We start from the raw sequence: 26,922 nt of genomic DNA, 5'->3' as shown, positions 1-26,922 counted from the left end.
AAGACTAGCTCGGTCTAACATCATGACAGAATGACTGATCGGCGTTCCCCTTTAGAACAACCTTTGTCTATTATTTTCCACTCGGAGGAGCCAAAAGACCCCCTTCCTCCTCCTGTTGCAGAGAAAGAAAAAAAAAAAGGCACCAGGTCTCCTCAGCAGTTATCTTTGGAAGCCTTTTTTCCCTCGGCATAGTTTTGGTTAGCCAGAAAGTGCTGTCACGCCCAGTGCCTTCAAACTCCCAAATAAAATGGTCTGTCTTTTTGTGATGGCTACCTCCGTGGTGCTCCTTCAGTTGTGGTCCTCCCCTCAAACACACACACACACACACACACATATCTCCCCTCCAGGGTCGAGGCTTCCCCTCCCTCTTGTCGAATGAAACGCCAGCTGGTGGTCCAGCAGTGAACACAAACGCCTTAATTGGCGAGTCAACCATTTCCCAACCCAAATAGCCTTCAGGATGCAGCAATCAGGACTTGGAGGGGAAAATAACAAAGTGAGCTCTCTGGCCCAACAATAAATCATGTCACTGTTATGTATTTATACCCACATGTTCGCTAGGCGCTTATTTAGCCTGACAATTGATGGTACACTGCCGGACAATTTATGGGCTGTGCGTTAATTTCCGAGCCATGAAAACACGGTTATTTCAAAAACACGTGAAGCTGCTCTTCAATTACATCATCAGCGGGCCAACGTGTACGTTTTATTATAGGTTACTATTAGAGGAGAGAGACGGGGGGAGGGACCGGGGTCATGAAATCTCGTCTCACAGCGACTCTCCATTAGTGTTTTTATGATCGCAGTATTTGGACTTCTGTACCTGCTGAGGCGCGAGTTTTAGTTTAAAGCAGAACGACAGAACGACCGACCGAATGCTCTCCTTAGTCGCCACGCCTCGCGTAAACCATTTCCAGTAGGTTTGAACCTTAATGCTTCATGCACAGCGAGGCCAGAGGCGTTATGTTTTCAGGTTGTCCATCGAATCCTCGTGCACGTGATATCTCATGAACGCTTCGAAATCAACCATGACTCAAGAATGAACTGATTGAATTTGGTGACATCGCAAAACACATTTTGGGCCATAATAAAATGATGACATTATGATATTTCATATCCAGGAGGTCGGAGGTTAAATTCTCTTTGACATAGTAAAATTCGTGCAAAAAGTTTTCCTCTCTTGATTCGGCTACAACAGCAACACTACCGGTCCACAGGGGCAAACAACCGCGAGCCAGAAAGTCTAGCTCGGAGTTCACATGTGAAAACGGCTTTATGTAATTGCACAAAATGACCATATTTGAGTTTATTTGTATAAAATCAACACCAGTGAGTCAGGATCCACTGCCAACCGCCTGTGAGCTGCAGAATATGGCACAGATTTGACACATGTGTGATTGGACTTGATCATAATCATAAATAAAGCCAGTTGATCTTTTTTGACAAACCCGTTCCCATGTATATTTAAAGAAAGAAAGACAGAAAGAAAGAAAGGAAGGAATGCAGTTTCCATTCATGCATTTGAATTCTGCATGAACTGTTGTTGCAAAACCTATTCCAGAACAGTTAGGGCACTGTGCGAAACAAAAATACCCACGTTCAATTCAATACAGTAAAAATACAGGATATTAAATCATCACACTTCTTTTTTGTAAAGATGCACTCATTCTGAATTTGATGCCAGCCAACATGCAAAGTGAGAAGAACCACCTCTTTGAGAATCAGGCTTTTACTACAGGATGTGTGTCATCTTTGTCACTCACTGAGGCAACAATTCTGGTGTGTTTTTCTCGGTGGAAACTGTCCAACGAGCTCTTATGAACTTCATCATCGTAACAGCTGCAGTAATGGCCTGAATAATGAGTTAATCTGCTTCCGTCTCAGGGGACAGCAGAATAACGCAATCAGTCGGCTGCCACCAGATGTTAACTTTCGTTTCTGTCCTCTGCTTGTTATTGCTGCAGTGTGAACACCTGATCACGTTCAAAATTAGCGCGATGAATGAGTCACTGAACATTTCCCCCCTTTTTTTTTTTTTTGTTGTTTTTTTTTAAATGAGTTCTGTAAACGCGACCCCACCTGAGGACGCTGAGGGATTGGTGGAGCCAGCAGGGTTATTAAACACAGATAAGTTCACATAACCTTTTGATACCAAAATAATTCTCCACTCATTACACCTGTTGCTAAAAATAACTGTGTCTTTAGCCTTTGAACTGTAATACAAAGATGATCATTCAACTTTAATGCGCTTTGACAGTCTTGGATGACTCTCTCTGGTAGATGGACGGAGGCCAGAATTCCCTCCGTTTTGATTCACGGGAAACATAATCGTATCATCCCTCCGCGCTCCCATGCGAGGGCTCAGATAATATAGTTCCTTTATGGATTACGAGCATTGGATAAACATGAAGACGTACGGTTTTACTGCATCCTGTTGATGGGTTGATTTTATGTTTGCTATATATGGCCTTCTGGGTCCGTACAGTATGGGAGCAGTCAGCGAGAGTTGGCTGTGAGACTCTGTATTGAGTGTCGGAGAAATATAAACCTAAGCTGACAGCCCGCGACATCCTCAGGAGACACCGCGCTTCCAGCTGCTGCCCTCAGCCAAGGCCGTAGGTTAGAGAACACGAATTAGCTCGTACATCGTGTACTTTTGTGTGTTTGTGTGATTCGGGTTTGTGTGTCCCCTCAGAAAAGGTCACAGAGAATCTGCATGGGATTTCTGCCCCGATGTTGGTTGTTTTGGCTCCGTCGAGGGGGCTATCGGGATTCAAACTGAAGTCTCTTCCACTGTGGTCAAGTCCCCCTGTCAAGACCCATCTGGGATGATTAGAGCGTCTGTGTAAACTAGGCCTGTCAGTGTAAAGTAAGAGGCAGATTGCGTTTGCTGCAGGATGCTGTGTGTGCCAGTACACTTATTCTCAAGGTCAGACATGTTTTGGTTGGCAGTGCCAAGTAAACAGTCCAACGGCAGTGCGGTTTATGACTGCTCTCCCAGTAAGGTCTCCTGTGATCGTAACTTAACCAGCCATGATATTAATTTAAGGTTTAGATTCTAATGTATTTCTTCCCGACCGCATTTCTCATGGCACGTCCGTTGATCCCAGATGCTGTCACAGTTAACCATTCTGGGGATGACCGGCTACATTCTGCTCACTCTCACCGCCCTGGGCTACATCATGGATCAGAGGTACGAGTACAGACGATTGTTCATGTATTGATTTTGTCGAGGGGGTTTGGATATTTAAAGAGACAGTGGCAACATTTCGAAGTACACAGAGTTTACTAACAAGTCAGGATGCACAGTTCTTCAAAATATGAGCAAAATCCAAATTGGGGAAGCTGCATTTTTTGGATAAAGGTAATCTGTGAGACAAAACAGCATTATAATGAAGTACTGTTGTGCTGTAGAGATGTCCAGATTACAATTTTAATATGTTCCTTCAGTGAAAACAAAAATTGTGATGAATCATATAGCAGTTTTCACATTTGTCACGTTGTGCAGCTCAGCTACGAAACATGAGAAAGGGATTATTTTAGTCAGTGGTTCCAAAGTGATCTATCCGAAGGATTAAAATGTGGTTGACAGGACAGGAAAGAAGAAGAACAAACATATATCAACAAACCTGATTATACTTTTGGTTTTTAAAGGAGAACCTCAGCCGTTTTTAACCCATATCCCTGTTGATCGAGGTTACCGAGTGCTGTCATTAGGAAAAATAACGAGAACATTTGGCACAACATTTACCGAGTATGTATATATATGGATGTCCTTAAGTGCCCCCATGGGTTCGCTTTAGCTGCCGTCCTGATATCTGGTCAATATTGTGCCAAAAATTCACGTTATTTTTCCTACTGACAGCACTCGGTAACCTCGATCAACAGGGATATGAGTTAAAAACGGCCGAAGTTCTCCTTTAACTGCTGCTGTGACAGTAAAAAAAGAACTTTCTGAGGCAATTGTCAGAATTTTTCATACAATATAATGTATATATCAAATGACAGCTAGGAAAACAACTAACATAATTTCTATCTGATACACACGGTTTTTTTTCTTGACTTTTATCCAAACATTGCAGCATAGGGAAAAAGTTTAACTGAATAAATCTCTGAAACATTTGCAAGCTGTAAAAAAAGGTCACGGGTAAACAATGCTGCCGTATCTGCCACGTAGCAAATCTTTACTGACATCATCACAGCAACATTCGTCCTGGAGATGAAGGCCAAGAGGTCAGTAAGAGTGAAGGGATCAAGCTGAAATGTCCTCAAACGTCAGTGTTGTGTTGTGTTTTCACGTTCAGGCCGACGGCTGCTTTCCTGGAGATGCTGCGCTGTGTCATCATGGTAGCGATGCTGAGGTTTGGCTATATGAAGCCCCTGCTGCCCTCTCTGTCTGTGCCCACTGAGGTAAGACTACGCATTATTACAGATCCCACTTCAGTTAACCTTTGTGTTATCTTACACAGCAGCACTGATCTGTTTTCCTTGCGGTCCCGGTACAGCTGTGTGTGAGCTGTAGTTCCCAGGTAAACGCACCGACCTCTTCGGCCTCCTTCCTGGTCCTCTGCTTTCCCTCTTAGGGTCCCTCGTTCTCCTCTTTGCTTAAAGGGATATTCCGGTGTAAGTTTAATCCATGGTCTAAATCACTGTGAAACTGTGTTAGACTCCCTCTCAAGAGATCAAGTTAGCAGACCGCTAATTTACGGAGTTTTATCAACCTCAGAAACGACCGCACGACAACAATACACTGCAGTAAATGGATCCAAATATAAACCGCCACCAAAAAGCCACAAATAATGCTCAGAACAGCACCAAACTTCAGCAACAGTACAAACAGGGTCTCGGCACATAGTCCGGGGCATCTAACCTCCGCTAGCTTAGCTGGATTTCTACTGAAAAGCTGACTAAATTTACCACTCTTCTGCAGCAGCTTCTTGTTGATGGGAAGTCCCTGACGAGTCGATTACCGAGTGCAGTAGAGTTCCGCTGGCTCATGGATGAAAATGTATGATTATGACTCCATGGAAAAGCAATCAAAGTTCATATGTGTCTTACCTGCCAGTTTATAACAGTTATTATCGAGAGCGGACAGGGAAAAGAACGGAATTGAGCATTTCTAACCGCACTCGGTAATCGTCGCGTCGGGACTTCCCCGACCCGGAAGCTGATGGAGGAGAGTTGAAATCTGTTTTTAGCTTCACAATAGAAATCCAGCTAAGCTAGCGGAGGTTAGATGCCCCGGACTATGTGCTGAGACCCTATTTGTACTGTTGCTGAAGTTTGGTGCTGTTCTGAGCATTATTTGTGGCTTTTTGGTGGCGGTTTATATTTGGATCCATTTACTGCAGTGTATTGTTGTTGTGCGGTCGTTTCTGAGGTTGATAAAACTCCATAAATTAGCGGTCTGCTAACTTGATCTCTCGAGAGGGAGTCTAACACAGTTTCACAGTGATTTAGACCATGGATTAAACTTACACTGGAATATCCCTTTAAAAAGAGTCTTGCTCTACCGAACGTCCGCAGAGACTCTGCAGCTGTGACAACCAAAGTGGTCGGTGTGTTTACCGGGGCAACTACAGCACAGTCTGCTGTATCAGCTCTGTCACCGGCTGTTTACAAACCAACCGCAAGAAAAACACCAGCACAACCCGTTCTCACCAGACAACCAATGCCCAAGTCTTCTGAAACACTCATTCTCATGTGCATTCATTTCTGATCACCTCACCTTGTACGCGGAGGTTTGGTTAAGGTATAGTTTCCTGTAGATTTGTTTATTCTGTGTTCTGTCAATTATCAAAATGTCACAGAGTGGTGCCTCTTCTCAAGGAAACCATCTTTGACTGAGTATAAACAATTACGCACTAACTAGACAACAGCCAGGAGTTGAATTTGTAATTTGGCCAACTTGTGGAATTAACAATAATCAGCACAGCAGAGTTGTTATTTCAGCTGCTGATATTGACGGCTGAAACAAAAGCCAAGGTTCATGATTGATTAATAGAGTGCACGTATGAGAGAAATGTGTTACAGCGCTACAGCAACAAAAAACATAATAACAATCAACAAAGCTGTGGTCATGAGTGTGACTCGCATACAGTTTGGGATAATTCCTCCTTCTGAAACCAATGTGATGTTCAAAGAATTCAGGATTCGCTCAAACAGTCTCGGCTCAAGTTTCATCGACAGATGGAGTGTGATCAGTTGTCATGAAAGTGCATATTTCTATTTTTTCTAAATACTTTAAGGACTTCTCATCCTTTGTAGAGTTCATTCCTGACCTCAGAATAAGCAGCAGACTAAAGAACCTCACTTTGAGCTGTCGATCTCATGATCTTTATTTGGTATTATTAGCTGTTTCTCTTCATTTCAAGACTCAAACTTTATTTTTTTACTGTCCAGTAGTCAGACTGTCTTTCTAAATATAGCCCTGAAGTGAGATCACGATCTGAACTTCCATCTAAAACTGCTTTCAGTCCAATTAATACAATTCCTCCGTGTAATTTCTCATATAATGACACACTGTGGAAATTGTTTGTTCATTTGGGTTGACGCTGAGTTTGGCCTCCCCTCTTTGCTTCCCTCCATTAAAATTTTGTTGAGCGTGAACCAGAAAACCAATTTGCGTCCAAAATACAGTGTGTGCAACTTTGAAACTGTCTCCACATTTCCTAACAGTTTAACACAACGAACACGAAGTCAGCACATCATCAAACAACAGCTAATTAGCCTCTAGTAGCTCGTGAGTATGTACAATTTGCCTTTTACTTTGCGAATGCACTGAACAAAAACTCTACTAGGTGACGGTTACCATGGAGAGTTAATGGCAATGAAGAAGAGTGTTCACGTATATAGTGATATAGACAGGTAACAATCTGTTTATTTTCCCTATTTATCAATTGGTTGGTTTATAACATGGTAAAAAATGGCAGTATCAGTGTTTTCCAAAGCCCAAGATGACGTCCTGATGTCTCATTTTGTCAACAACTCATAAATATTCAGTTTCCCGTCAGAGACGAGTAAACAAACCAGAAAATATTCACATTTAAGAGGCTGGAATCAGAGCGCGCAGAACATTTCTTCTTTGGCGATTATGAAAATGGCAGCTCTCCACAAACTCTTCAAAACAGCCTGTTTCAACTCACTCACAATTTATTCTAGAAAATACCCGAGAGAATTTAGTTAATAAGTAATGAAATATGTTGAAAGGTGTAATTAATCTTTGAGCGTGAAAATCTAATGAATGTTCACAACTTTTACAACAGCTGTTAACGACTGTATGAGTACAGACACACTAGGATCTCCATTAGGGCTGAAACTAACAAGTATTTTTATTGTCGATTAAACTGTTGATTATTTGCTGGATAAATCGATCAGCTGTTTGGTGCATAAAATGTCAGAAATACATGAAAAATGTCGAAGTGTTTCCCAAAGCAAAAGACGACTTCCTTCAGGGTTCGTACGGGTGCTTGAAATCCTTGAAAGTGCTTGAATTTCAAAATGTTGTGTTTTCAAGGTCTGAAAAGTGCTTGGATTTTAGTTTAAGTGCTTGAAAGTGCTTGACATTATAACTCTGTGTCTTTTACAAAATTGGGATCAGACTGGATAATTAATTTCTGAAGTTTTTGCTATTATAGAATATAATTTTAGATGTTTACAGCATAATACAATGTACATAATTGTGATAAAAAGTGAAGAAAAAAATCACAAGTATATATATTCCTTTAGATACGTATTTTACCCCAGCAGTAAGGTGCTGGAAAATCTTAAAAATGACCCTTAAAAGTGCTTGAAAAGTGCTTGAATTTGACCTTGAAAAAAAATGTGTACGAACCCTGTTCCTTGTTGTGTCCGAAGCCCAAAGATACACAGTTCACTATTACTGTTCCATTATCAAAATAGTTCCCGATTAGTTTGATAGTTGACAGCAACTCGGCTAGCTAATAAATCATTGCTGCCATAGTGGAGAATATAACAAACCTAAATCTTTAAATCATATAATTATTCTCTGGGTAAACTGTAGGAACCGTGTAAAAATCCTCATAAGACTTCGTGACAGCATCATGTTTCCCTGGTGTGTGTGTGTGTGTGTGTGTGTGTAGCCTGTTTGGCTGTGATTGTGTGTGTTGTGTGGTCTGTTTGGTGTGTGTGAGCTGGGTGCTAAGTCCAGCCCCGCGGCCCTGTGATCTATGAGTCCAGATGCGTCGCCCAATTGACCATAAAATTGGCGAGCCTCTCTGACTCTGGCAGCCCGACTGTAGATGGCGGCTGACCTCTCATTACTCGCCCTCCCTCCTCTCGACTGCCTCTTTTTTTTTTTTTTTCCTCCCCCCCCCCTCTCTCTCTTCCCGCTCTCTCTGCCCGCCCTCGCCGCTCGCCCATCGCAGCCAGTGTGAACGAGAGCAACACTTCTGGAACCAATTAGCGCCGTCTGCCGCTAACTAGAGCTGGCTGATGAGATTCGCACGTGAGCGCTGAATCGCCGCTTTTATTGTCCTCTGACTCCACATCTGCTCCGCTCAGGTGTTCAAAAGACAACTCGAGGCTTTTCCCCACCTTTTTCCCCTTTTTTCCCACCGTAAAAAAAGCGGAATAAAAGCCAAATGAATTATAATGTCTGATACGGAGAGCATATCCAATCAGCTTCAGAGCAAAAAAAAAGTCTTGATTTATGCTGCACGTGCTGCACGGCTGTGTCACCTCGACAGCACTGTGAGTTTTACGCAGCCGTCTCCTTAAACGAATCATTAGGCCTCATTTCAAGTCGCAGTACATCAGTTTGAGCCGAATAAATGTCTCGCTTTGCAGGTGGGGCTCGTCGAAAAAAAAACCTCACAATTTACTTGAATTGGTTCCTGACGTATTTGTGCTCTTTGCTCAGAACTACAGCAAAGGAAGAGAGAGAGAAAAAAAAACCCACCCTGAAACTTTAAGGTACTTTAATGATATACGAGTCTGACGCGCGAGGTGAACGGCCAGCTCTTTGTTGCAGAAGGTGGAGGGGGGGGGGCGTGTTTTGAAGTCGGGCCAATCAATTAACAGTCACTTGAAATGGAGGAGGGGAAATTCACATTTAATTGTATTCAGGCTCATGCGACTGTACAGTCGGGGAAAAAGGAGGGGGACTACAAAAAAAACTACAAAAACTAGGTCGGTTTGTGGTCCTTCAAACCCAGTGGTGTGATATACTGCACCCTTAAAGCTCACAGTGGTATTTATAGTGGCTCTGGAGATTTCCCTTGTAAAGCTGCAGGCTTGACCTGTAAACCAGGGCTGCCTCTCGCTCCCAGCCGCCCACTCGCCGCCCAAAAACCCTCGTCTGTGAAGAGCTCGCCGGTTCAGAGGAGGCTGGTGACTGTGCGTGTGTGTGTTTGTGTGTGTGTTTGTGTGTGTGCCGTCAACCTATATCAGCATCTGTACGTGTGGAAGTTGTCGTCAGGGAGAGTTGAATGCACGGATTCTAGCTTCCTGCAGATAACTGATGATTTCCTGTTATGACATAAACACATTTGATAAGGATCAGTTGGTTATTGAAGAAGAAGTGTGAACGAGACTTCCTGTATATATGAACAGCTGGATAAAACAAACTTGTCAGTGCAGATTTGTGTGTAATCTGGGTTGTAGACGCATAATAATTAAACTTTTAACGCTGTATTCAGCATATTGCTTTTTACCTTCACAGCAATTTACCTCCACACACACCACAGCTGACTGAACCAAATGTTTAATGCTAATCAACGCGACATTGTTTGGCGGATTCTGCTGCTTCGCACTGCTGGCTGTTGTAAAAACCCACCGTAAAAGTTAAATGGACTCAATGTATGAAGCACTTTTCCAGTCTGCTGACTGCTCTGCAACATTCACGCTCTGCCGCCTGACTTAAAGCTCTATTCAGCGCTAGTCATAGTTTGTACCAGCCGACTAGTCAGCTCATTTAACCAGACAGCCTGCAGACTGTGTTAATATGCTACTATTAGCCACACTCGAGCTTCTTTTATAGGATGGCACTCAGCGGACAGCATTAGCGCTCCTCGTCGTGATTATTGTGGAAGTCACTTCCTCCATTCAGCTTCTGTTAAAGCTGCTGCAAGCGATGTTTTTTCTTATTAACACAAATGTTGAACAGCGTTATATTCCAACAGTAATCGTTTTCCTCTGTCCCCGCACACTTTATCCAATCAGGACAGAGATCTTCATAAAGAGGCGGTTCTGTCTGTTTGCTGCTATTTCTGGGCAAAGTGTAATTTAAAGGATGAGACCTTTTTTAAGATATTAGCAGGAGGCTTTTAATTTAAAAGTAGCGACCACTCCTAGCTTGCGGCTACAACTAGCTGTCTTCGTTGTCCGCTTCGTTGTTGTAGCCACAAGCTAGGAGCGGTTGCTACTTTCAAATTAAAAGCCTCCTGCTAAGAACCCAGTTCTAAACTCCAATGGGGTGCAATGTGAAGCTCTTATTTTGAAGACAAATTCGACCTGCTTCCTGTTAGCTTAATATTCTTCTGACGCATATGTTGTACGTCACTGTTCACACCCAACTTCGTGCCTCATGTCACGTCACATGTTTACGCCTACCCCGTTGGAGGCTTTTTTAAAAAGAAGGAATATTACACCTCCCTTTCACATAGACAAGACAGCAGATTTCAGCCTTTACCTGGCATGATTAAGACTGTAATTTAAACCTCACCCACGAACATTTCTGCAGGAGTAACTTCAGATACAACTCCCATGATTCCTTCATGACATCATCAATCAAAGTTTTTTGTTATGGTTTGGATTTAAAGACTCTTGGCAGCAGAAATTACAGAACAACAACTTGACTTCTGAAAGGTAGTTTTATCACAGGGCTGCATTATTCAGTCCTCCTCTCCGTCTATGTGTGTGTGAAATACACTTCCTGCGTGCTGAGTTTGGACAGTAATGATGTAACACATGGTCGTGTTATTACTGAGTGAGGCCCTGGAGGCGCGGAGACTCTGTACATCCCAGAGTAATTAAGCAGCTCGTCTCTCAGAGCGGCCACTAACTGCTGGTGAAGTCACAGTAATTTAAGAGGAGAGGTCGTAAAAATACACCTGTCTCTCTTCACGAGGTCGCCCGTCTGACAGAAACCATTCGAGATCAAACTTTCCAGCAGAAACAAAACTTTGCTCGCGGTCCCTTTTTTTGTATTTTCCAATCGTCGGTTTTCACTTTTTCCTTTGTGTAGTTATGGAACCGAGCAAAAAAAATCAGCGAGATTATAAAAAGCTTAAGAGGTTTTTTGGGTTGTCTACTTTGCTTCCATTTTACAACATGACTGAGATGTGTCCTCAGTGAGGGTTCAGGGGAGCGATGCGTTGGCTCATGCGAGCTCGACACTCGAGAAGGAAATCTAAATCTACGTAATCCAGCCCAATCCAAAATATTAAAAAATCATCTAAATAGTTTTCACACCCTGCTGGATTTTCCATCTTTTCATCTCGGTGCTGATATTGTTTTCCGATCTCAAAAAGAGCCTTTTTTTTTTTTTTTTTACTGTCAGACTCGCAGAGGAAAGATAAATGCTCCATGGCCAAAAAGAAGAGGTCAGAACAATATTATGAAGTTCATGTCACACACAAAGGCTCGGCCTCGGCACAGAGAGGCTTTATCTTCAACACATCACCCGACTCGTCTGCAAAAAAAGTTCACATCACACCCCCTCTTTCCCGCTTTCCCGGTCCGATAAGACCCCGACCGGCGAGAGGTCGGCGTTATCTGCGAGTGTCGTTTCCACCCGTCAAAATCTCAGGTGCGAGAGGTCAGCGGTCGCCTTTTTTGCTCTTTTTTTTTCTTTTCTTTTCGAGGCAGGAATGTGTGGTAGCAAGAAGCAGCGCTGAGGTTAACAGGATTGTTTGGAGCAGTGGAAACTCGGTGAGCATGACATCATCTGAGAGCTCGCAGGAATGGAAAGGGGGAGGGGGGGAGGGGGGGGAGGGAGGAAATCTCCTCCCAGGGAGAAAATGGAGGGATTTGAAAGCGAAGTGCTGGGTTAGGACTGTTCCGTTGGAGTAAACAGCGGGGTGGTCGACCGTACGCAGTGTGAAATATTATCACTCAATGTGCAGGGGATCGTGCCCGTCAAAGAGTAACCGCTTGGTTTATGTTGTCAAACCACTTGCCAGGTAAAGCTATGGAAATCTAACAGCAATTGGCCCCTCGGGGGTTCTCGTGCAGTATTTAGTTTGGCTTCTCGTCGGGTGCGTTTCTGTGGCCAACATCGACTTTTCTTTTGAATTTGTCTTCCTATTTGTGCTTTAATTCATGGGTGAAACACAACAGTCGTCCAGTTTATGATGCGGCCTCGGAGCCAGCATGTGAACCTGATTGAACCTGACGATTGGCTGCTCTGGAGTTCCTCCCCCGCTCCCTCGCATAAAGCCGATTTCACAGAAGTGCGACCCCAATTTCCAAAGACGTCGGCTCGCAAATTCAAAACATAACAAATGATAAAAGGCTTTCATAAAGTTCAAATATAAATAACTCAAAGAGTTTTACCGTAGAAGACCTGTCAGAGTAGTTCTGAACGAAGGCTTAGCATATTCATTTAGCAATCTTTATGGGAGTGCGAGCTTTCATCACTCTCCACGCAGTTTATTAACCTCTCTCTCCGCCACGCTCATTGGCGCACTGGCTAACAATCACACGTCTGATATTGTAGTAAAATCACATTCTTCATGGTCCTTTTTTGCACAATAGCTCGAGCTGCAGTATCTTGAACCGAAGTGAGCTGGAAAGTGTCTCCAGCTGCCAGGATCTGCGAGCAGTTGGGGGGTTATGAGTTTTTTTGGACGGACTTCAGATCTAAGATTGCAAAATTGGGAATAGCCACTGTCGCAGACGGATCCAGACCGAGCCGATTCCCTGCTGCAGAGCTGCAGAGCTGCACCGGTTAATATTTTATACACTGACATGTTGGTTGAGAGAGGAGACGGATGCATCAAGCAGACCTCAGATATACTGATGCATGATTTAATCTCAGGGTTCGATAAGAAGTGTTGCTGTTTGAGCCTCGAGCGTGAGATCGTCCGACACTTCTCCGCATGTTGAGGTGTCTCTGAGCAAGACACTGAACCTAAACTGTGTCCATTGTTTTGTTTGTGAAAATGTGTGAATGAAAAAGGCAAAGTTTGAAGCACTTTAGGCCAGAAGTTTCTCTATAAATGCTGTGTATTTACTAGGCGTGTCTAGATTTAGATTTTAAATTGGAAATCAATTGGAATGAGCTCTCAATTGCGATAATCAGAAGGTGGATCAGTGACTCACAGTTTTTTGTCTTTGCAACGTCCTTCTTGTCCGACAGTGTCGCAGATGTTTGATTTATTTTCTTTTTCAGAGATCCTGTATTTATCTGTTTGTGAAGACGGTTTACTTGTGCCTGTTTTAAGAAACCAAACTTTGTAATAAACTGAGTTTCTGTCCTTGTTGTTTATCGTTGAATCCCTGATGGGTCCTTATTTTGTTGTTTAGCTCTAGAAATGAGATTTTTGGTGGATATTTGAACTTGCCTCACTTCTGGATCCAAACAAAGCCAATACAGAAGTGCCTTAAACCTGCGTGTCCACCAGGTCCACTGGTTCCAAAAAGAAGTTTGATTCTATGTAAGCTTATGAGAAAATGACCCTACTTCTCACTTAATTTAACACCTCAGTGAACAGTTTATTGTCTCAGTCTGTAGTTTTAAGTCTTCTTCAACATGTCAGAATGTTCATTTCATAAATTATGACCCCGTTGAGAGTAACGTAGGTGATAAAACAGGGTATGCTTCAAGTTTTGGCCGTGTGATTGACAAGTCACCACTATGGCACATCCTCTGGTTCTCTGTCAGATCCAATCAGGATTTCCTCCCCAGCTCCACCCTGTTCCTCCAAATGCGGTCCAAGCGTCAGAACAGTCGGGTGACCTCACGGTGGGTTTGCACTCGATTCTCGCCGATGCTCTTCCAGTGTATCGATTGTGTTTTCCTGGCACTGACGCTTCATCCTTTGGGATACCGTCGGCTCCTCCAGAGCAACAGAAACTCTAGACTTTTGTTTGGCCATCTCTGCCGTTTAAAACATATCTTCAAACCACATTTTAAAGGTCCGGTTCACGGTTGAAGCAACGGACTCCGCAAACTTGCACAAGCGTCCGCAATTACACATATTTTGGCCGGCTCAGCATCTGAAGCGTCTCCGTCTACAGCCGCGCTGAGTGCACTCGTCTCCGAGTCGATGATTGCCTTGTTGGTCTGTGGTCCCCTCCTGCCCCACCTCAATCACTTCCTCTTCCTCCTCCTTGTGCAAACACACCAGAAATCAGACAGCCAACATGTTTTCAAAGGCGATAAGAACTAGAAAGCAAAGCGGAGGCTAATTGTTACTGACAGGAGCGCTGCAGGCGGGGAGAAGATGGCACGTGGGTTGTTGATCCTGCTAAGCGCTCTACCTGACTTCTGATCCTCAAAAAGCTTTTTGAGGCTTTTGAAGTGATCTGCCGCAGGAAGCTCTCTTCTTTTATATATGACACAGACCTTCAGCTGCTCCCGGGCACAGAAATCATTTTATTTGTGCAGCCGTAGTAAGAGCTCCTGAGGTAACGTCCTCTAAACTGCCTCGTGGCCTCGCTTCTTGTTGGCCTCTTGTTGGTCATATCCTGTGAACCTCAAATTCTACTTGACAGCTCGAGACCTTTTTCCTCCTCTCAGAGGTCCTGACCTGCCCCTCCGAACAGACGTCCTCTTTTTTTTTTATCTCGCAGTTCAGTTTCTGTCTGCCTCCTCAACCAGTTATTATCCTTGGAGCTGTTTTTGGGGCCTTTTTAAATTTGTTTATCTGATCCTGTTACCGACTTTGCGTTTCATTGTCTTACTCAAATAAACATTAATTGGGCCGCAGATCTTTTATTTGGTGTGTTTGTTGCCGTGCTAACACCTTGGAGCTTTTTTCTCGTCGACGAGCTGATTGCTGCCTCGTGTTGCGTCGCTAATTGGAGACTTTGATTACTGCCTCTTTTTTGGATTTTTCCGACCCACGTGGCAGGAACGCGGCACGGCTTCGGGAACAGTTGGCTTCAAACTCCCCAGCAGGAAAGTTGAACTAAAACAGAGGCTGTTGTGAGTTTTATAAAAAGCGAGTGGGTTGATGGAAGGAGTCGAGGTGAAGATGCTTCTCTCTTCTTCTCCATGAAAGCACAAAAAGAAACTAGATTTTACAAAAGCTAATGCATCCTCCTGTCCAGATGTTGTGCAACACATAACTCTGCAAAGAAACTTTCAAATGATTTTAATTTCTGTCTTAGAGGTAACCTGCGCAACACTGCTCTGAGGATTGTGGCCCTCCATAGATGAAGTTAACGATGAGGTGAAGATTTCTCTTATCGAGGCTGAAACTGTGCCGGCCTCCTGCACTCTGAAGGGAGATTAACATGAAGGGGATTTGTCTCGTGCTTTTTTTAATGTGGCATGACGGTCTTGATATGTCACTATTGACCCGACAAGTGACCTCACAGCGGACACAACAACTGTATCGTTCTAAACCGGCGTATCATCAGACCACTTTGTGTTTTGTTACACTTTCGCCGTACAGCAACTGTCGTTTCACATGTGTTTAGCCTGGCTGCAGTGTGTGTGTGTGTGTGTGTGTGTGTGTGTGCATGTGCCTGCGTGGGAGTGTGTCGGTGATATTTCTCATGGCTGTGCTACAGATCCAGCGCTGCAGCGACTCTCTGGTGGGACATTAACCTGCTCAGCGTATCCTTCCTGAGTCTGCTCCAACAAGCCGAGCCCAGAGACGGTATATGCGCTCATAACGAACAGACAGGAAGTCCTCTGTGTGTGTGTGTGTGTGTAGGTGTTGATATATGTGTGCATGTCATGTTCTGGCATCCTTTTACTCGTCCTTAAAACTTAAAATGTCTTTTTATCTTTCGCTGATTTTTCCTGGAAAATACTTCAGGAAAATACTTTTAAACTCTGTACGTAAAAAAAATCTTGGTTGATTTCCTCACGAAAAACCCCAAAAAGTTCAAGGAAAATCTGGTCGAACGCACAAGAAAAATGACTCCATAAGATGTTGAGGGATGAAACTGTATTAACAGGCATTTTCTGGGGTTTATTTTCTCCAATCTATCAACGTCCGGCTGCAGCGAACTCCACCCACTCGGGCTCCGCGGCCAGCCCAAAAACAAAACGCTCAGAAGTATTTTCCGACACAGTTCAGTCCAGGTCCGGTGGACTGTAGGCAGCCATATGGAGAGCGAGCTCTGGAAACATCCCATTACAGGTCGTATATCACGCGGGCTGACAGCAGCCATTCTGCCTTGTTTTCATTTCAATCACGAGCGCAGCTGCAGTCGGAGAACAGCGAGGGGCTCTGCCAGGTTAACCCGCTGGAGGCTGGGAGACAGTCGCCAGGGGCAACCAGATCCACCCCGAGGTGTTTAATGCATCTGCTGGATGGTTAGCATCGATCAACAGAGCCGACCGGCGCTGCTCTCCAGAGATCTTCTGCGGTGGAGCTGCAGATGTTTTCAGGACTTTTATTCTTGTCAACACCAGAGTTCATCAATAAAATGACACTTTGCAGATGAAGCGGCTATTTGAACCAGTAATTTGGCATCTGAATATTACAGTGTTGTTCTCGAGAGAGAGCTCTTGTAATTCCCACTGAATGTCTAAATCGGATGTTCATTTAAAAAAAATGGAAATATAATTTTGTTATGATCAGGAGAGAAGTGTAATGTAGAAACACAGATTTAGGCTACAAACTCGATTATCTAAAAGTATAATATGTTCGAAGAATTCTGCATTAAAATCGACCAATGCTGAAGCCCACAGAAACCCACAAGTTTACTCACGTTAAGAGTGCGTTTCATGAGGTTGCCTCCACTACTTCCTCGATAGGGAAGTCGGTGGATGAAACAGCATTTAAGGTGACTAAAACCTTAAATCACGACCTCATTCTGCCTCACAGGTGCTGCTCAGAAACACCTGAAAACTGAGTTTAGTTTCCCTGCAGACATCTTTTATTTTGCCCCCCAGCAGCAGAAGCTACAGACTGTACGCTTGAACTTTTTTGCACCAGATGGGTTTTTATCAGAGCGGCCTGCACACCTGATGTCCAAACCTATACGTCCGTTTAATGAAGTTTGCTGCGTAAATCTGTCCGCTCCCATGCGTATTTCTCAACATAATTAAAACTTCACGTCAGGTCTTTTTGCGCAAGACAAACCCGCACTTCCTCCTAGAGTAAATGTTATGTCACGCAGTCACTGTATAGACTGTCAGTACCAGATGTGGAGCGCAAACATCCACGTTATTAATCACTCGCAGCACAGATGGAGCAGAAGTGCAGCTGAGAAGCAAACTGAAGCTACCTGGATACACGAACGGGGGGCCTGAGCGAGTCCACACGGGCTCCACGTCTTGATGAAACCTCATCAACAAACAACAAACTGCTGAATAACGACACCGTCAGCGGTCAGATCTGTTCCCTACAAACCTCACCTTCAAGTCACACCGGCAGCATCTTCTCTCTGCTCTCGTGACTCAATCAGACACTAAATTAATAAACTCATATTTCCGTCCTGTGTTGTCGGTCGTCGTGACTCTGAGGAAAACAGAAACAACGCAGCTGTCTTTGTATCCGCCGTGCAAACAATAAAAGCACTTGTCTATATCCAAGAACCACCTGACAGTAATCTGTGGCAGGTGTGCATATCCTGCTTTTTATACGTCTCAATTTAAATACATGCTTTTTTATCTTTGCTCATATTTTTTCTACTTCCTGTGTTTGTTGTTTGGCACCAGGCGAATCCCACAAATATGAAAACCTTTCCCGGCAGTTGATTTAATTCTTTTCATTTGCACTAAGCATAATTATAACATGCCACGACGTTAACATTTTATATTTAACGCTTACACACACCAAACATTCCTGGATGCTGAGCACTGCTGGGACAAATACATCCACTCTGGACAATTCTGTGCCTCACATTTCGCCAACGCAGACATTAATGTGACATTTACGGCGCAGGGCAGATAGATAACGTCCTTTTTAAGAAGACGGACCTGCCGTTTGAAGGCCCCAGCCTACAGAAACCACATGTTTTTGCAGCTTTTCGTATTACCGCTCTTAACAAAGTACCTTCTGCAGGAAAACAAAGTGAGTGTGAGCGGATTTGCTGAGATCTCTACTTTGGGAGCCCGCTGCCGTCTGGCCGTAGTGCTTATTTGTAGACGATCAAACCCGCTTCCTTCCACTATGTAATCTGTCCCACATGGATTTCCTACAGAGTCCATTAAAAAAATGTAGCGCAGAGGGGCGAACGGGGGAGAGAGAGATGGGAACAGAACAGTCCAATGGGTGCCCTTCCTTCCTTTTGGCTTCGACATGCGGCTTTGATAGAAGCTTCTGTCATGTTTCGGTCCGTTCGAGTGAAATGTGACGTGCGAGGTTCTGCCGAGCTTCTCGATCCCAATCCGTCTCCGAGATGGACACGAAGCGACCTCGTCTGTTTGTGCCTCGTCTGTTTTCTCCCGCGTGGAGTTCAGACTCGCAGCCGTCATGTTTAAACCGCATTAACTGGATTTGTCGTGACGTAGAAGCTTAAAATGTCAGCGTGACTTTTACTTTGACCTTTATTCTTCATTTGATTTTTATTAATTTAATACAGATTTTTCCCCAAAACTACCTTTTATCTTTACTTAGATTAGCGAACACACAGCGACGTGAAGTGGATCCTCTTTTGACAAACAGTGAGATTTCAATTTGATTTCGATTGATGACGTCTTTGTTTCTTTATAATCTTTAAATCTGTTCAGAGAAAAGTATTTATTTTAAGTAAAATAGGCATAACCACACTTTTAAAATATACCGTTGGAAATTCCTGCCTTGAAAATATGATTTAAATGAAATTACGTATTATTGAAGAACATTTATAGTCCTCACGGTGGAAATATGTAAATCATTGGGGTATTTATGATGTGTTTTTAAAAAAATAATTGATCACTGTTCATCATATTTTTAGACTTGAGTGTAAAATCTTTAGTTTTTTTAAAATATAAATGATTAATGTGGATTAGGAGCAAGAAATAAAGATGTACTGAGACGGGTTCTTCATTCACCGATCGATCGGCCTCGTGCGGCTCGGATGATACCGGCAGCATGTGTGTATGTGTTCTCCTGTACGGGCCTGTTCTGATGGAACTGGGTCATTTAGGCCGTGATGAATAAATAAAGAAGCGACACGTTGTGCAAGATGCTTTCAGTCGAGGCTCCCTCTGACACACCTGTCGCAGGTGTCAGGTGTTAACCACAGAATCAGAACCAGCTTCAGTACACACTGAGGTTTATTTGGAAACCGGTGATATTATAAGAAAGTAATTGACTGTGTTGATCAATGTTATTTTCGGAATGTGTGAAGAGCAACAGAGGAGAGGAGAGAAGAAGTTTTCAGATACTTTAATCGAGTAAAAGTAGCGTTAAAACACAGTAAAAGTACTTTATTACAATTAAAAGTCTTGGATTAATGTTTAACTGGAGTAAAAGTCCAGAAGTTTTATTATCAGTAAAGTGTATTTAAAGTTTTTAAGGTAAAAGTAGTCTTACTATCCCTTTACTCTCATCTTCTTCCTCTTATTATTAGTATATAATATGATTTTAAATGCTTTATATGCCGTTGAATGCATCATATCTTATAAACACATCAATCACTAATCTTAATCTAAAACGTAACTAATAACAGTAGCTGGTTGATGGATGTCGAAGGAGGTCGAGAGATTTCCTCTGAAACATGTCGCGTACCATTAAAAAGTACTCAAAAGTACACAGGAAGTGTGTAAATGTACTTGGTTACATGTCATGATTTGTTTGGTCGATAAGAAATTCAAAGCTCCAGATTTTGTAAATGATATTTGGACGGAGACTAAAAAGGGGAAAAAGCAGGAGCAGCTCGTTCTGAACCTCTTTACGTTCTTATTAAATCGTTTCTCCTCCTTTTCTTCGTCCATCGCGATGCTTTTATTGTCTCTCGGCGGGGAGGCAGTTCTCAGGTAGTCTCTCTCTCTCTCTCTCTCTCTCTCTCTCGGAGGAAAACAGCTGCCGTGTCCGCGAGGAAACGTTGCTTTTTTTCCCATCATGCCGTTTTGCCTGTGATGGACAGCGGTCTGGTTTTGGCTCGGGTTGCGATGTAGGATGCAGTTTATGGGCCAGAACGCAGCAGCGAGGGGGCGGAGGCGAGGGCCCCGGGTTTCTCTCTCCCCCCTCCCCTCTTCTGAGCGGCGAGGTCGGCCATGACGGTGACCCCGGTGACCCCGCCGTGAGAGCGCCAGGGGAGAAGACCTGCTGCTTCACCTCTGAGCCCACTTTCTCCAGCGCCCCTCGCTGTTTTCTTTCAATTACAAGTTCACTTTGGGTGTTTGTCTTTCTGTTCGCTGGTCGTAAATGTTACCCGTCACACTTTTTACGTCCGGTTTTTCGTTCTTTTTGTCGTGGTTCTTTTTATTTTAGGACGATCCAGTTTGATTTTAATCAGAAGTACAGTTTAGCTGATGCTGTTCTCCAGACGACGGTTGACTGCTGACATGTCGGATAACATTTAAATCTATTAAATCGAGGAGGACGTGTATCCAGACTTTGCTCCTAAAGGCTGGGACAGCTTTATTAAATTATATTCTTGAATAATTATAGAAAAAACATGAAACAAAAAAGTAAAGTTCATGTTTCAAAGGCTAGTTTTATGTCGCTGTATTTTTGATTATCTTGAAAAATCAGTTAGTTGTCATTTTCTTTTGCAAAAACTCCCAAAATGTTCTTGTTCGAGCTTCTAAAATATGAATATTTGCCTGTATTATAATCTGCTGTGACCATAAACTAAATATAATTGTATTTTGGGCTGTTAGCTGAACAAAATAAGTGATTTAAAACTGTCAAAATGAATAATTTATGTATTTTTTTTCTTGCTATTTTCTGATATTTGGCAGATTAATTGATGCTGAAGATATTCGTGCAGGCAGATATCTGAAGTGTAATGAAAAATTACTTTTAAAAGAATTGGAATTTCAACGTATCAGCCTTTATTTCACGTCTTCCATCAAACTCAAGCTGTCGCCTCATGAACACGTTGACGAACCAGCATCCGCCTCTCGTGGCTGTCGTCACTTTCAGACACTTGAGTGTGATGAAGCTTCGTGTCTTCGCCTCAGCTCAGTCAGTTTATCTTCAGAGTGTCACAGCCGTCATTTTGAAGGGAAATCCACTCTGACGCCTCTGATCTGATCTGATCCTCACCCTGTCTGTGTGTCTGTGTTGTCCAGGCCTTTGTCTCCCTCTCTCTGCTGTTCTGGGGTCTGCAGAGCGTCTCTCAGCTGCTCAGCATCAAGAAGAAAACCGTCTGAGTCGACACGAGACGACACGGACCGAATATTATCTTCACCAAGTCGTGATTAATGAAGTAATTCCTTTTCTAACACGTTTTAATAACCTCAAACACTCTCATGCCTCATCTGTGTACGTCAGCTGATTCACTTTTAACTGTGTTTGTTTGACTAAAGTCTGTTTCTAACTAAACATTTGTCATGTGAATTAGCCATAAAATGCTAAAGGTGCTCAGGTTTCCCTAAAATAACACATTTCTTAAGATGAATGTATCTGTTTTTAAACCATCTCTTGTACTTTTGTCTTAAATAACAAAGATGCTGCGCTGCTAATCAACTTAATAATCAATTCTGATGTCTTTTTAAATCCTTTTCTATGCAACATATACCTCCTTATAAAACAAATGCTGCTCCTTTTAATTTCACGTGCACGACACTGTACAGTTTATTGCTTTTCTCATTGCAATAAAACATTTGTAATTCTTGCTCTACACGTCTCCATTGTTCATGTCTCTAACTCGGCTGACAGACCAGAATCTAAAAAAGAAAACGAAATGAATCCCTGGAGGATGTGCAGCGAGTCAGAGCCTCCAGATTTTGTGTGGGAGTGACAAACAGTCCACAGCAGATGGTGCTGTTATCTCCTGTCAGGGATCTCCTGTGAGTCAACCACTCGTTCACCAGTGACACCTGTGTTCAACAAAACCTGCACATCAACGAATCTGAGAGACGCCAAGACGTTTGTTAAAGTACCGAAGTGGAGCGAAGAATGACGGATCAGGCATCGACATGACGACTGCAAGAACAAGAACATCAGAGTTTGATGTTACAGAAGGAACAAATAAGTGAGGTTTAAAAAGTGCTCGACACAAAGATAAACATTCATTATTAATCATACAGATTTTGATATATAACAGGGTTTCTGTCGGGTCTTAAAAGGTCTAAAATTTGAGAATCTCAATTTTACGCCTTAGAAAAAATCTTAAATGCGTTCATATATTGCAGATAGGTCTTAAATTACATAAATATGTATGTTCATTTACCGACTCTGTCGTCACATTTTTTTTTTGGGTTTTGTTTTGGGGAAATGTGTCGGTGAAATTCACAGTTAGTTCCGTGTGTTGTACTTCTCAGTTGCTGCCCCCTCCCTCTGGAACACCCTCCCCAAACACATCAGAGACTGTACAGAACTCACCAAAACTCACCTTTTTAAAATCGCCTTTAATGTATAACCTGTTTCTTTTCTTTCTATTTTATGTGTGTGTTGTTTTTATACTTCTGTTTGAACCTGTAAAGCGTCTTTGAGTATCTGAAAAGCGCTATATAAAATAAATGTATTATTATTATTATTATTACTTCTTCCTGAAGAAACCAGCACACCGAACACTTCGGCAGTTCCGGAAAGACTTCGACAGCGGAATCTGCTACAACTATGGGAAAGAGTAAATTTAACAAGTGTTGGCTTGAACAACCAGAATTCAGTTGGTTAAAAGCTGTAAAATAATGAATTTGAAACGCAGTGTAGGCTCTGCAAGACGACCCTCAGCTTGGGCACACTTGATGTGAAAGCGCCGGTGTCACACACAACATCAGAAAAACACCAGTTAGCTTCTAAAATTCTCCAGCGAAGTCAAACTTGTCACCAGCTCCCGATCCAAGTTCATCCAGTTCTGCTCGGCCCGAACTCTGCGCCGCATTCAAGCGCGTTCAAACCATCTTTGGGTCAACTCCGACGTTGAAAGAGGAATTGCTTTGGATTTTGAACACTGTCGCTGTAAAAAGTTTATTATTTTTTAAGTAATTCTGGGACCGCACTTTGTCTTACTTTTTCATACTTCTTATAGGTCTTAAATTTAGTTCAAAATGGTCTTTAAAAGTCTTAAATTTGACTTGTTGAAACCTGCAGAAACCCTGTATAAGTAAGTCTACACACACAGCATCACATGTGTACATTACTACAAAATCTGTAAAATATGTGTAAAAGTACCCAAAAGTCAAACCTGAGTGAAAGTAAAGATGTGGTGTAAAAAAGTCACCTATAGGAAGCAATTAATACAAAATAATACAATAATTGTTCACAGACAAGAAAGTTAAACGTTAAGTACACAAGTCAGTCTGTTAGTTACACAGACACAAAACAGATAAGACAGAATATAATAGACTGAATAAACTAAATAAGATGTTTACAGTATTTACATGAGGTGCAAAGTAGCATTGCGGTAAGTTCGCAGCAAGTTACTGCAAATGTGCAAAATGGTACGTTAGCAAAAGTCTGAAGGTATCTGATATTATCTGGCAATACATTTATATTTATGTACACTGTGGTTTTCAAACGTCTTGTTCCAAAGGTACACCGAAGGTACAGATGACCTCTGTTCCCGTCTCTTGCTTTTAAATGTTTCTAGAGTTCTGACAGATTTAGGGAAAACTGCATTTTCACACTGCGAGCTTTGGTCGTGTTGGTCGTGGAATAATCTCATGAAGAAATCTGAAATTAGACACTTTTATATCTACTGATGAATATAAGGGCGTCATTAAGAATGTGGTGAAGGACGCATGTCGTTGAGGTCACCGTGTTTGAATAATGCTCTCCTGTCTTATTGTCATTCTGTCATATCGTGTTTTATATATCACATTTTATCATGTTGTGACTTCGATGCGGCTGTTAGCTTAGCCACGTCTTTTCTTGTAAACACACATCTTGATCTCACTGAGACTTCCTGATGAACGAATAATAATTCAAAAAATACAACCAGCTTTATTACCTATGAAATGTGTGGTAACGTTTGTTTGATATAAGCAGTAACACATTTAAAACCAGACACGTCATTAAATTACAATTACAAATGAGGTGAGCTGCTCAGAGGCACCAGCTGTCATCAGAGGGTTTGATGTGCCATAATATGAATATAACAGTGAAACATGTTGTTCCCCGGAAGGATTTGGAATTAGACTCTGTATCAGGAAATAAATGTCACTTAAAAACTCCTTTATTTGTTCAATAGTTGTATATTTGATTGAAACAGTGTCGTCAAAACAGAATCTCACCGGATGTTTACTACATGTCAACTGTCAACTGATTATCAGATCAGATATTCAGCATTTCTCTGATTATCTGAATAACTCTTCTTTTATTTATTCATTTTATTTAAGATACATTAATTTAAAAGATACACTGGACACAGCATGCAGCCTGCAAAGTAACCAGGAATTCAAGTGATCAAGTAAATGTAATGGAGTGGAAGTATTAAGTAACAAATATGTTACAAGTATAAGTTCCTTAAAGTGAAACTCTCGCCAAAATGCAACCTAGGCTTTTTTTGTGAATGTATATGAGTCAAACCGTCGTGTAAAAGCATAAATACGACCAAAGAGGCACTTTTAAGATTTACCTTATTTTCATTTTCGGGTCAAACTCATTTTCAATGGGAGTGCTACAGGCACTTTTACGCTCACGTTAAAGCTACGTTAGCAGTAGCTTGTTCCGCTCGCCGTCGTCCTGCCAGTGGAGAAGTGTCGATCTCAGAATGTGACGTAACCTGGAGGACAGTTAAGGTGGAACTACTGTCTTCTGACAACAACGTGACGCGATATCTCACGTAACGAGTTTTCCGGCCTTATATTTTAGTATTGCTTCTTATATGAGGCTCCTTTTTCAACTTCAAGATCAATATTGTTTTTCGCTAACGACAAAACAACAAATTATCCTGCATTTATATGGAACTAAGCTTTAGGAGCGTTCCACCTTAACTGTCCTCCAGGTTACGTCACATTCAGAGATCGACACTTCTCCACTGGCAGGACGGCGGCGAGCGGAACAAGCTACTGCTAACGTGAGTTGTTCAAAAACCTTCTTTTTAGTAAACTCTGTGTACACAAACAATGTTCTCAATGCTCGTGTTCATGTGTAGAGACCCTGGTGATACTACCAGCAAAGTTTCATGTTGTGTCGAGACTTCTTACTGTTTTAAAAATAGAGATTTTGATGCTATCGTAAAAGTGCCCGTAGCACTCCCATTGAAAATGACGACGAAAAGTGCCTCTTTCATCGTAATTATCCTTTACACGAAGGTTTGACTCATATACATTCACAAAAAAAGCCTAGGTTGCATTTTTGCAAGAGTCTCACCTTAAAGTTGTAAGTTACTTTTCATCTCTGGGCTTTTAATATGAGTGCCGACACAAAAACATCTCCTTATTAAACACACCAGACGTGTCACAATCTTAATAATGCAACTGAAAAATCCATCTACGTCTTGCAAAACCACTTCATAAGAAATTGTGTGTTGATTTACAGTAAATACACTGAAGATGAGTTGACGGAAATATAAAAAAAACTGCTAATTACACACACGTTCTCATCGCCTCGATGCTAAATTACATAACTTCCACTCTGAAGTGAGCGTGTGTGTACGTTCCCATCTGAAATATTTATACCCGCGTGAGGTCGTGTGGTGATCATTATGACAAACATCCCAGATTGCAGATTATGTAAATGACGGGGGGATTCTGTGGGAGCTGAAGGAGTGGAGGCAGCTGCGCGAGTATTCACGATGTGTCATATTAACAGGTCTACAGATGGCGTCGCTCCACTGTACATATGTGCGGAGCGCTCGCGGTGGGTTTTCGCTGAAACACCACACAGCGTATTAAATGTATTCACCTCACAGATGCAGACAACATCTGTCTGCAGAATGAGCCGATTTGGATGTGAAATAACGAAAATACCACAAACGCAAAGCAGGATCCTGAAAAAGGAGAAGCTCACAGGTGTGTTCAGCGTGCAGTCAGAACCATCGTGGGGCGTTTAAACTCGACTAAAACCTGCAGGAGAAGAGCAGAAAGCTGCTGCTGGTCTCTGCGGCTTCACACTCATCACGCCTCAATCAGTGATGTCACGGGTCCCCACCCGCTGTGACATCACTGATTAGGCTGCCGGCAAATCTACCTTCTGTTTTCATTAGAGAAACTCCCAAGTTAATCACAGAAAACAGCAGCGGTCAGACTGTCGCTGCTGCCCGAAGCTGAGAAGAGCGCTGAAAACCAGTTCCATGAAAAATGAAGTGACAGTCGAACGTGGTTTAATTCGGGCGGTCTGAGTCTGAGGGCTACGCTGGGATTGTTAAACAGTTTATGACGTCTGTGCAAGATAACAGTTTCTCACTGTGCTATTTTTAAAACAGCACATTTGTAATGATCCATAATTTATACAAACAGATGAATTTACCTGTATTGTTTTCACTCATAGACACACTCTAAAACTGAAGACGTAGCCGAGCTCGGATTATAAACGTGACACACATCTTTATTTCCTCTACATTTTGCCATCCAGTTGAAGACAAAATAACAGAGAATATCTTTTATCACCTCTCAGCTGTGACTCTCATGACTTAAATGAATGGTACGTACAGCAGCAGTGCTTTTGTCGTTAGCTGTACTTTGCTAACGAACAGACAGAAGCTGTTCTTTTCGTTTGCCTGGCGACAGTTTGAACTTCCAGTCTTCCCGTCTGTCTGTTTGCTGGTCGTAAATGATTTACGGCGTACGTT

The 26,922-nt window shown here is 42.5% G+C and overlaps 1 protein-coding gene across 1 annotated transcript in view; it reads left to right on the top strand.

The window, feature by feature from the left end:
- Positions 1–21,864, top strand: part of agmo (alkylglycerol monooxygenase) — a 58,052-nt gene extending 36,188 nt beyond the window's left edge. The window contains exons 11-13 of the mRNA XM_030395142.1: positions 3,111–3,193; positions 4,305–4,410; positions 21,314–21,864. Of these exons, the coding sequence (XP_030251002.1) occupies positions 3,111–3,193; positions 4,305–4,410; positions 21,314–21,394 (270 nt within the window). The 3' untranslated portion in view covers positions 21,395–21,864. The remainder of the gene's footprint in view (positions 1–3,110; positions 3,194–4,304; positions 4,411–21,313) is intronic.
- Positions 21,865–26,922: the final 5,058 nt, after the last annotated feature.

Source organism: Sparus aurata, chromosome 17 (genome assembly GCF_900880675.1).
Source record: "Sparus aurata chromosome 17, fSpaAur1.1, whole genome shotgun sequence".
Taxonomy (NCBI): Eukaryota; Metazoa; Chordata; class Actinopteri; order Spariformes; family Sparidae; genus Sparus; species Sparus aurata.
Note: the sequence above shows the minus strand (reverse complement) of the source record. Positions and strands in the feature narration are given on the sequence as shown.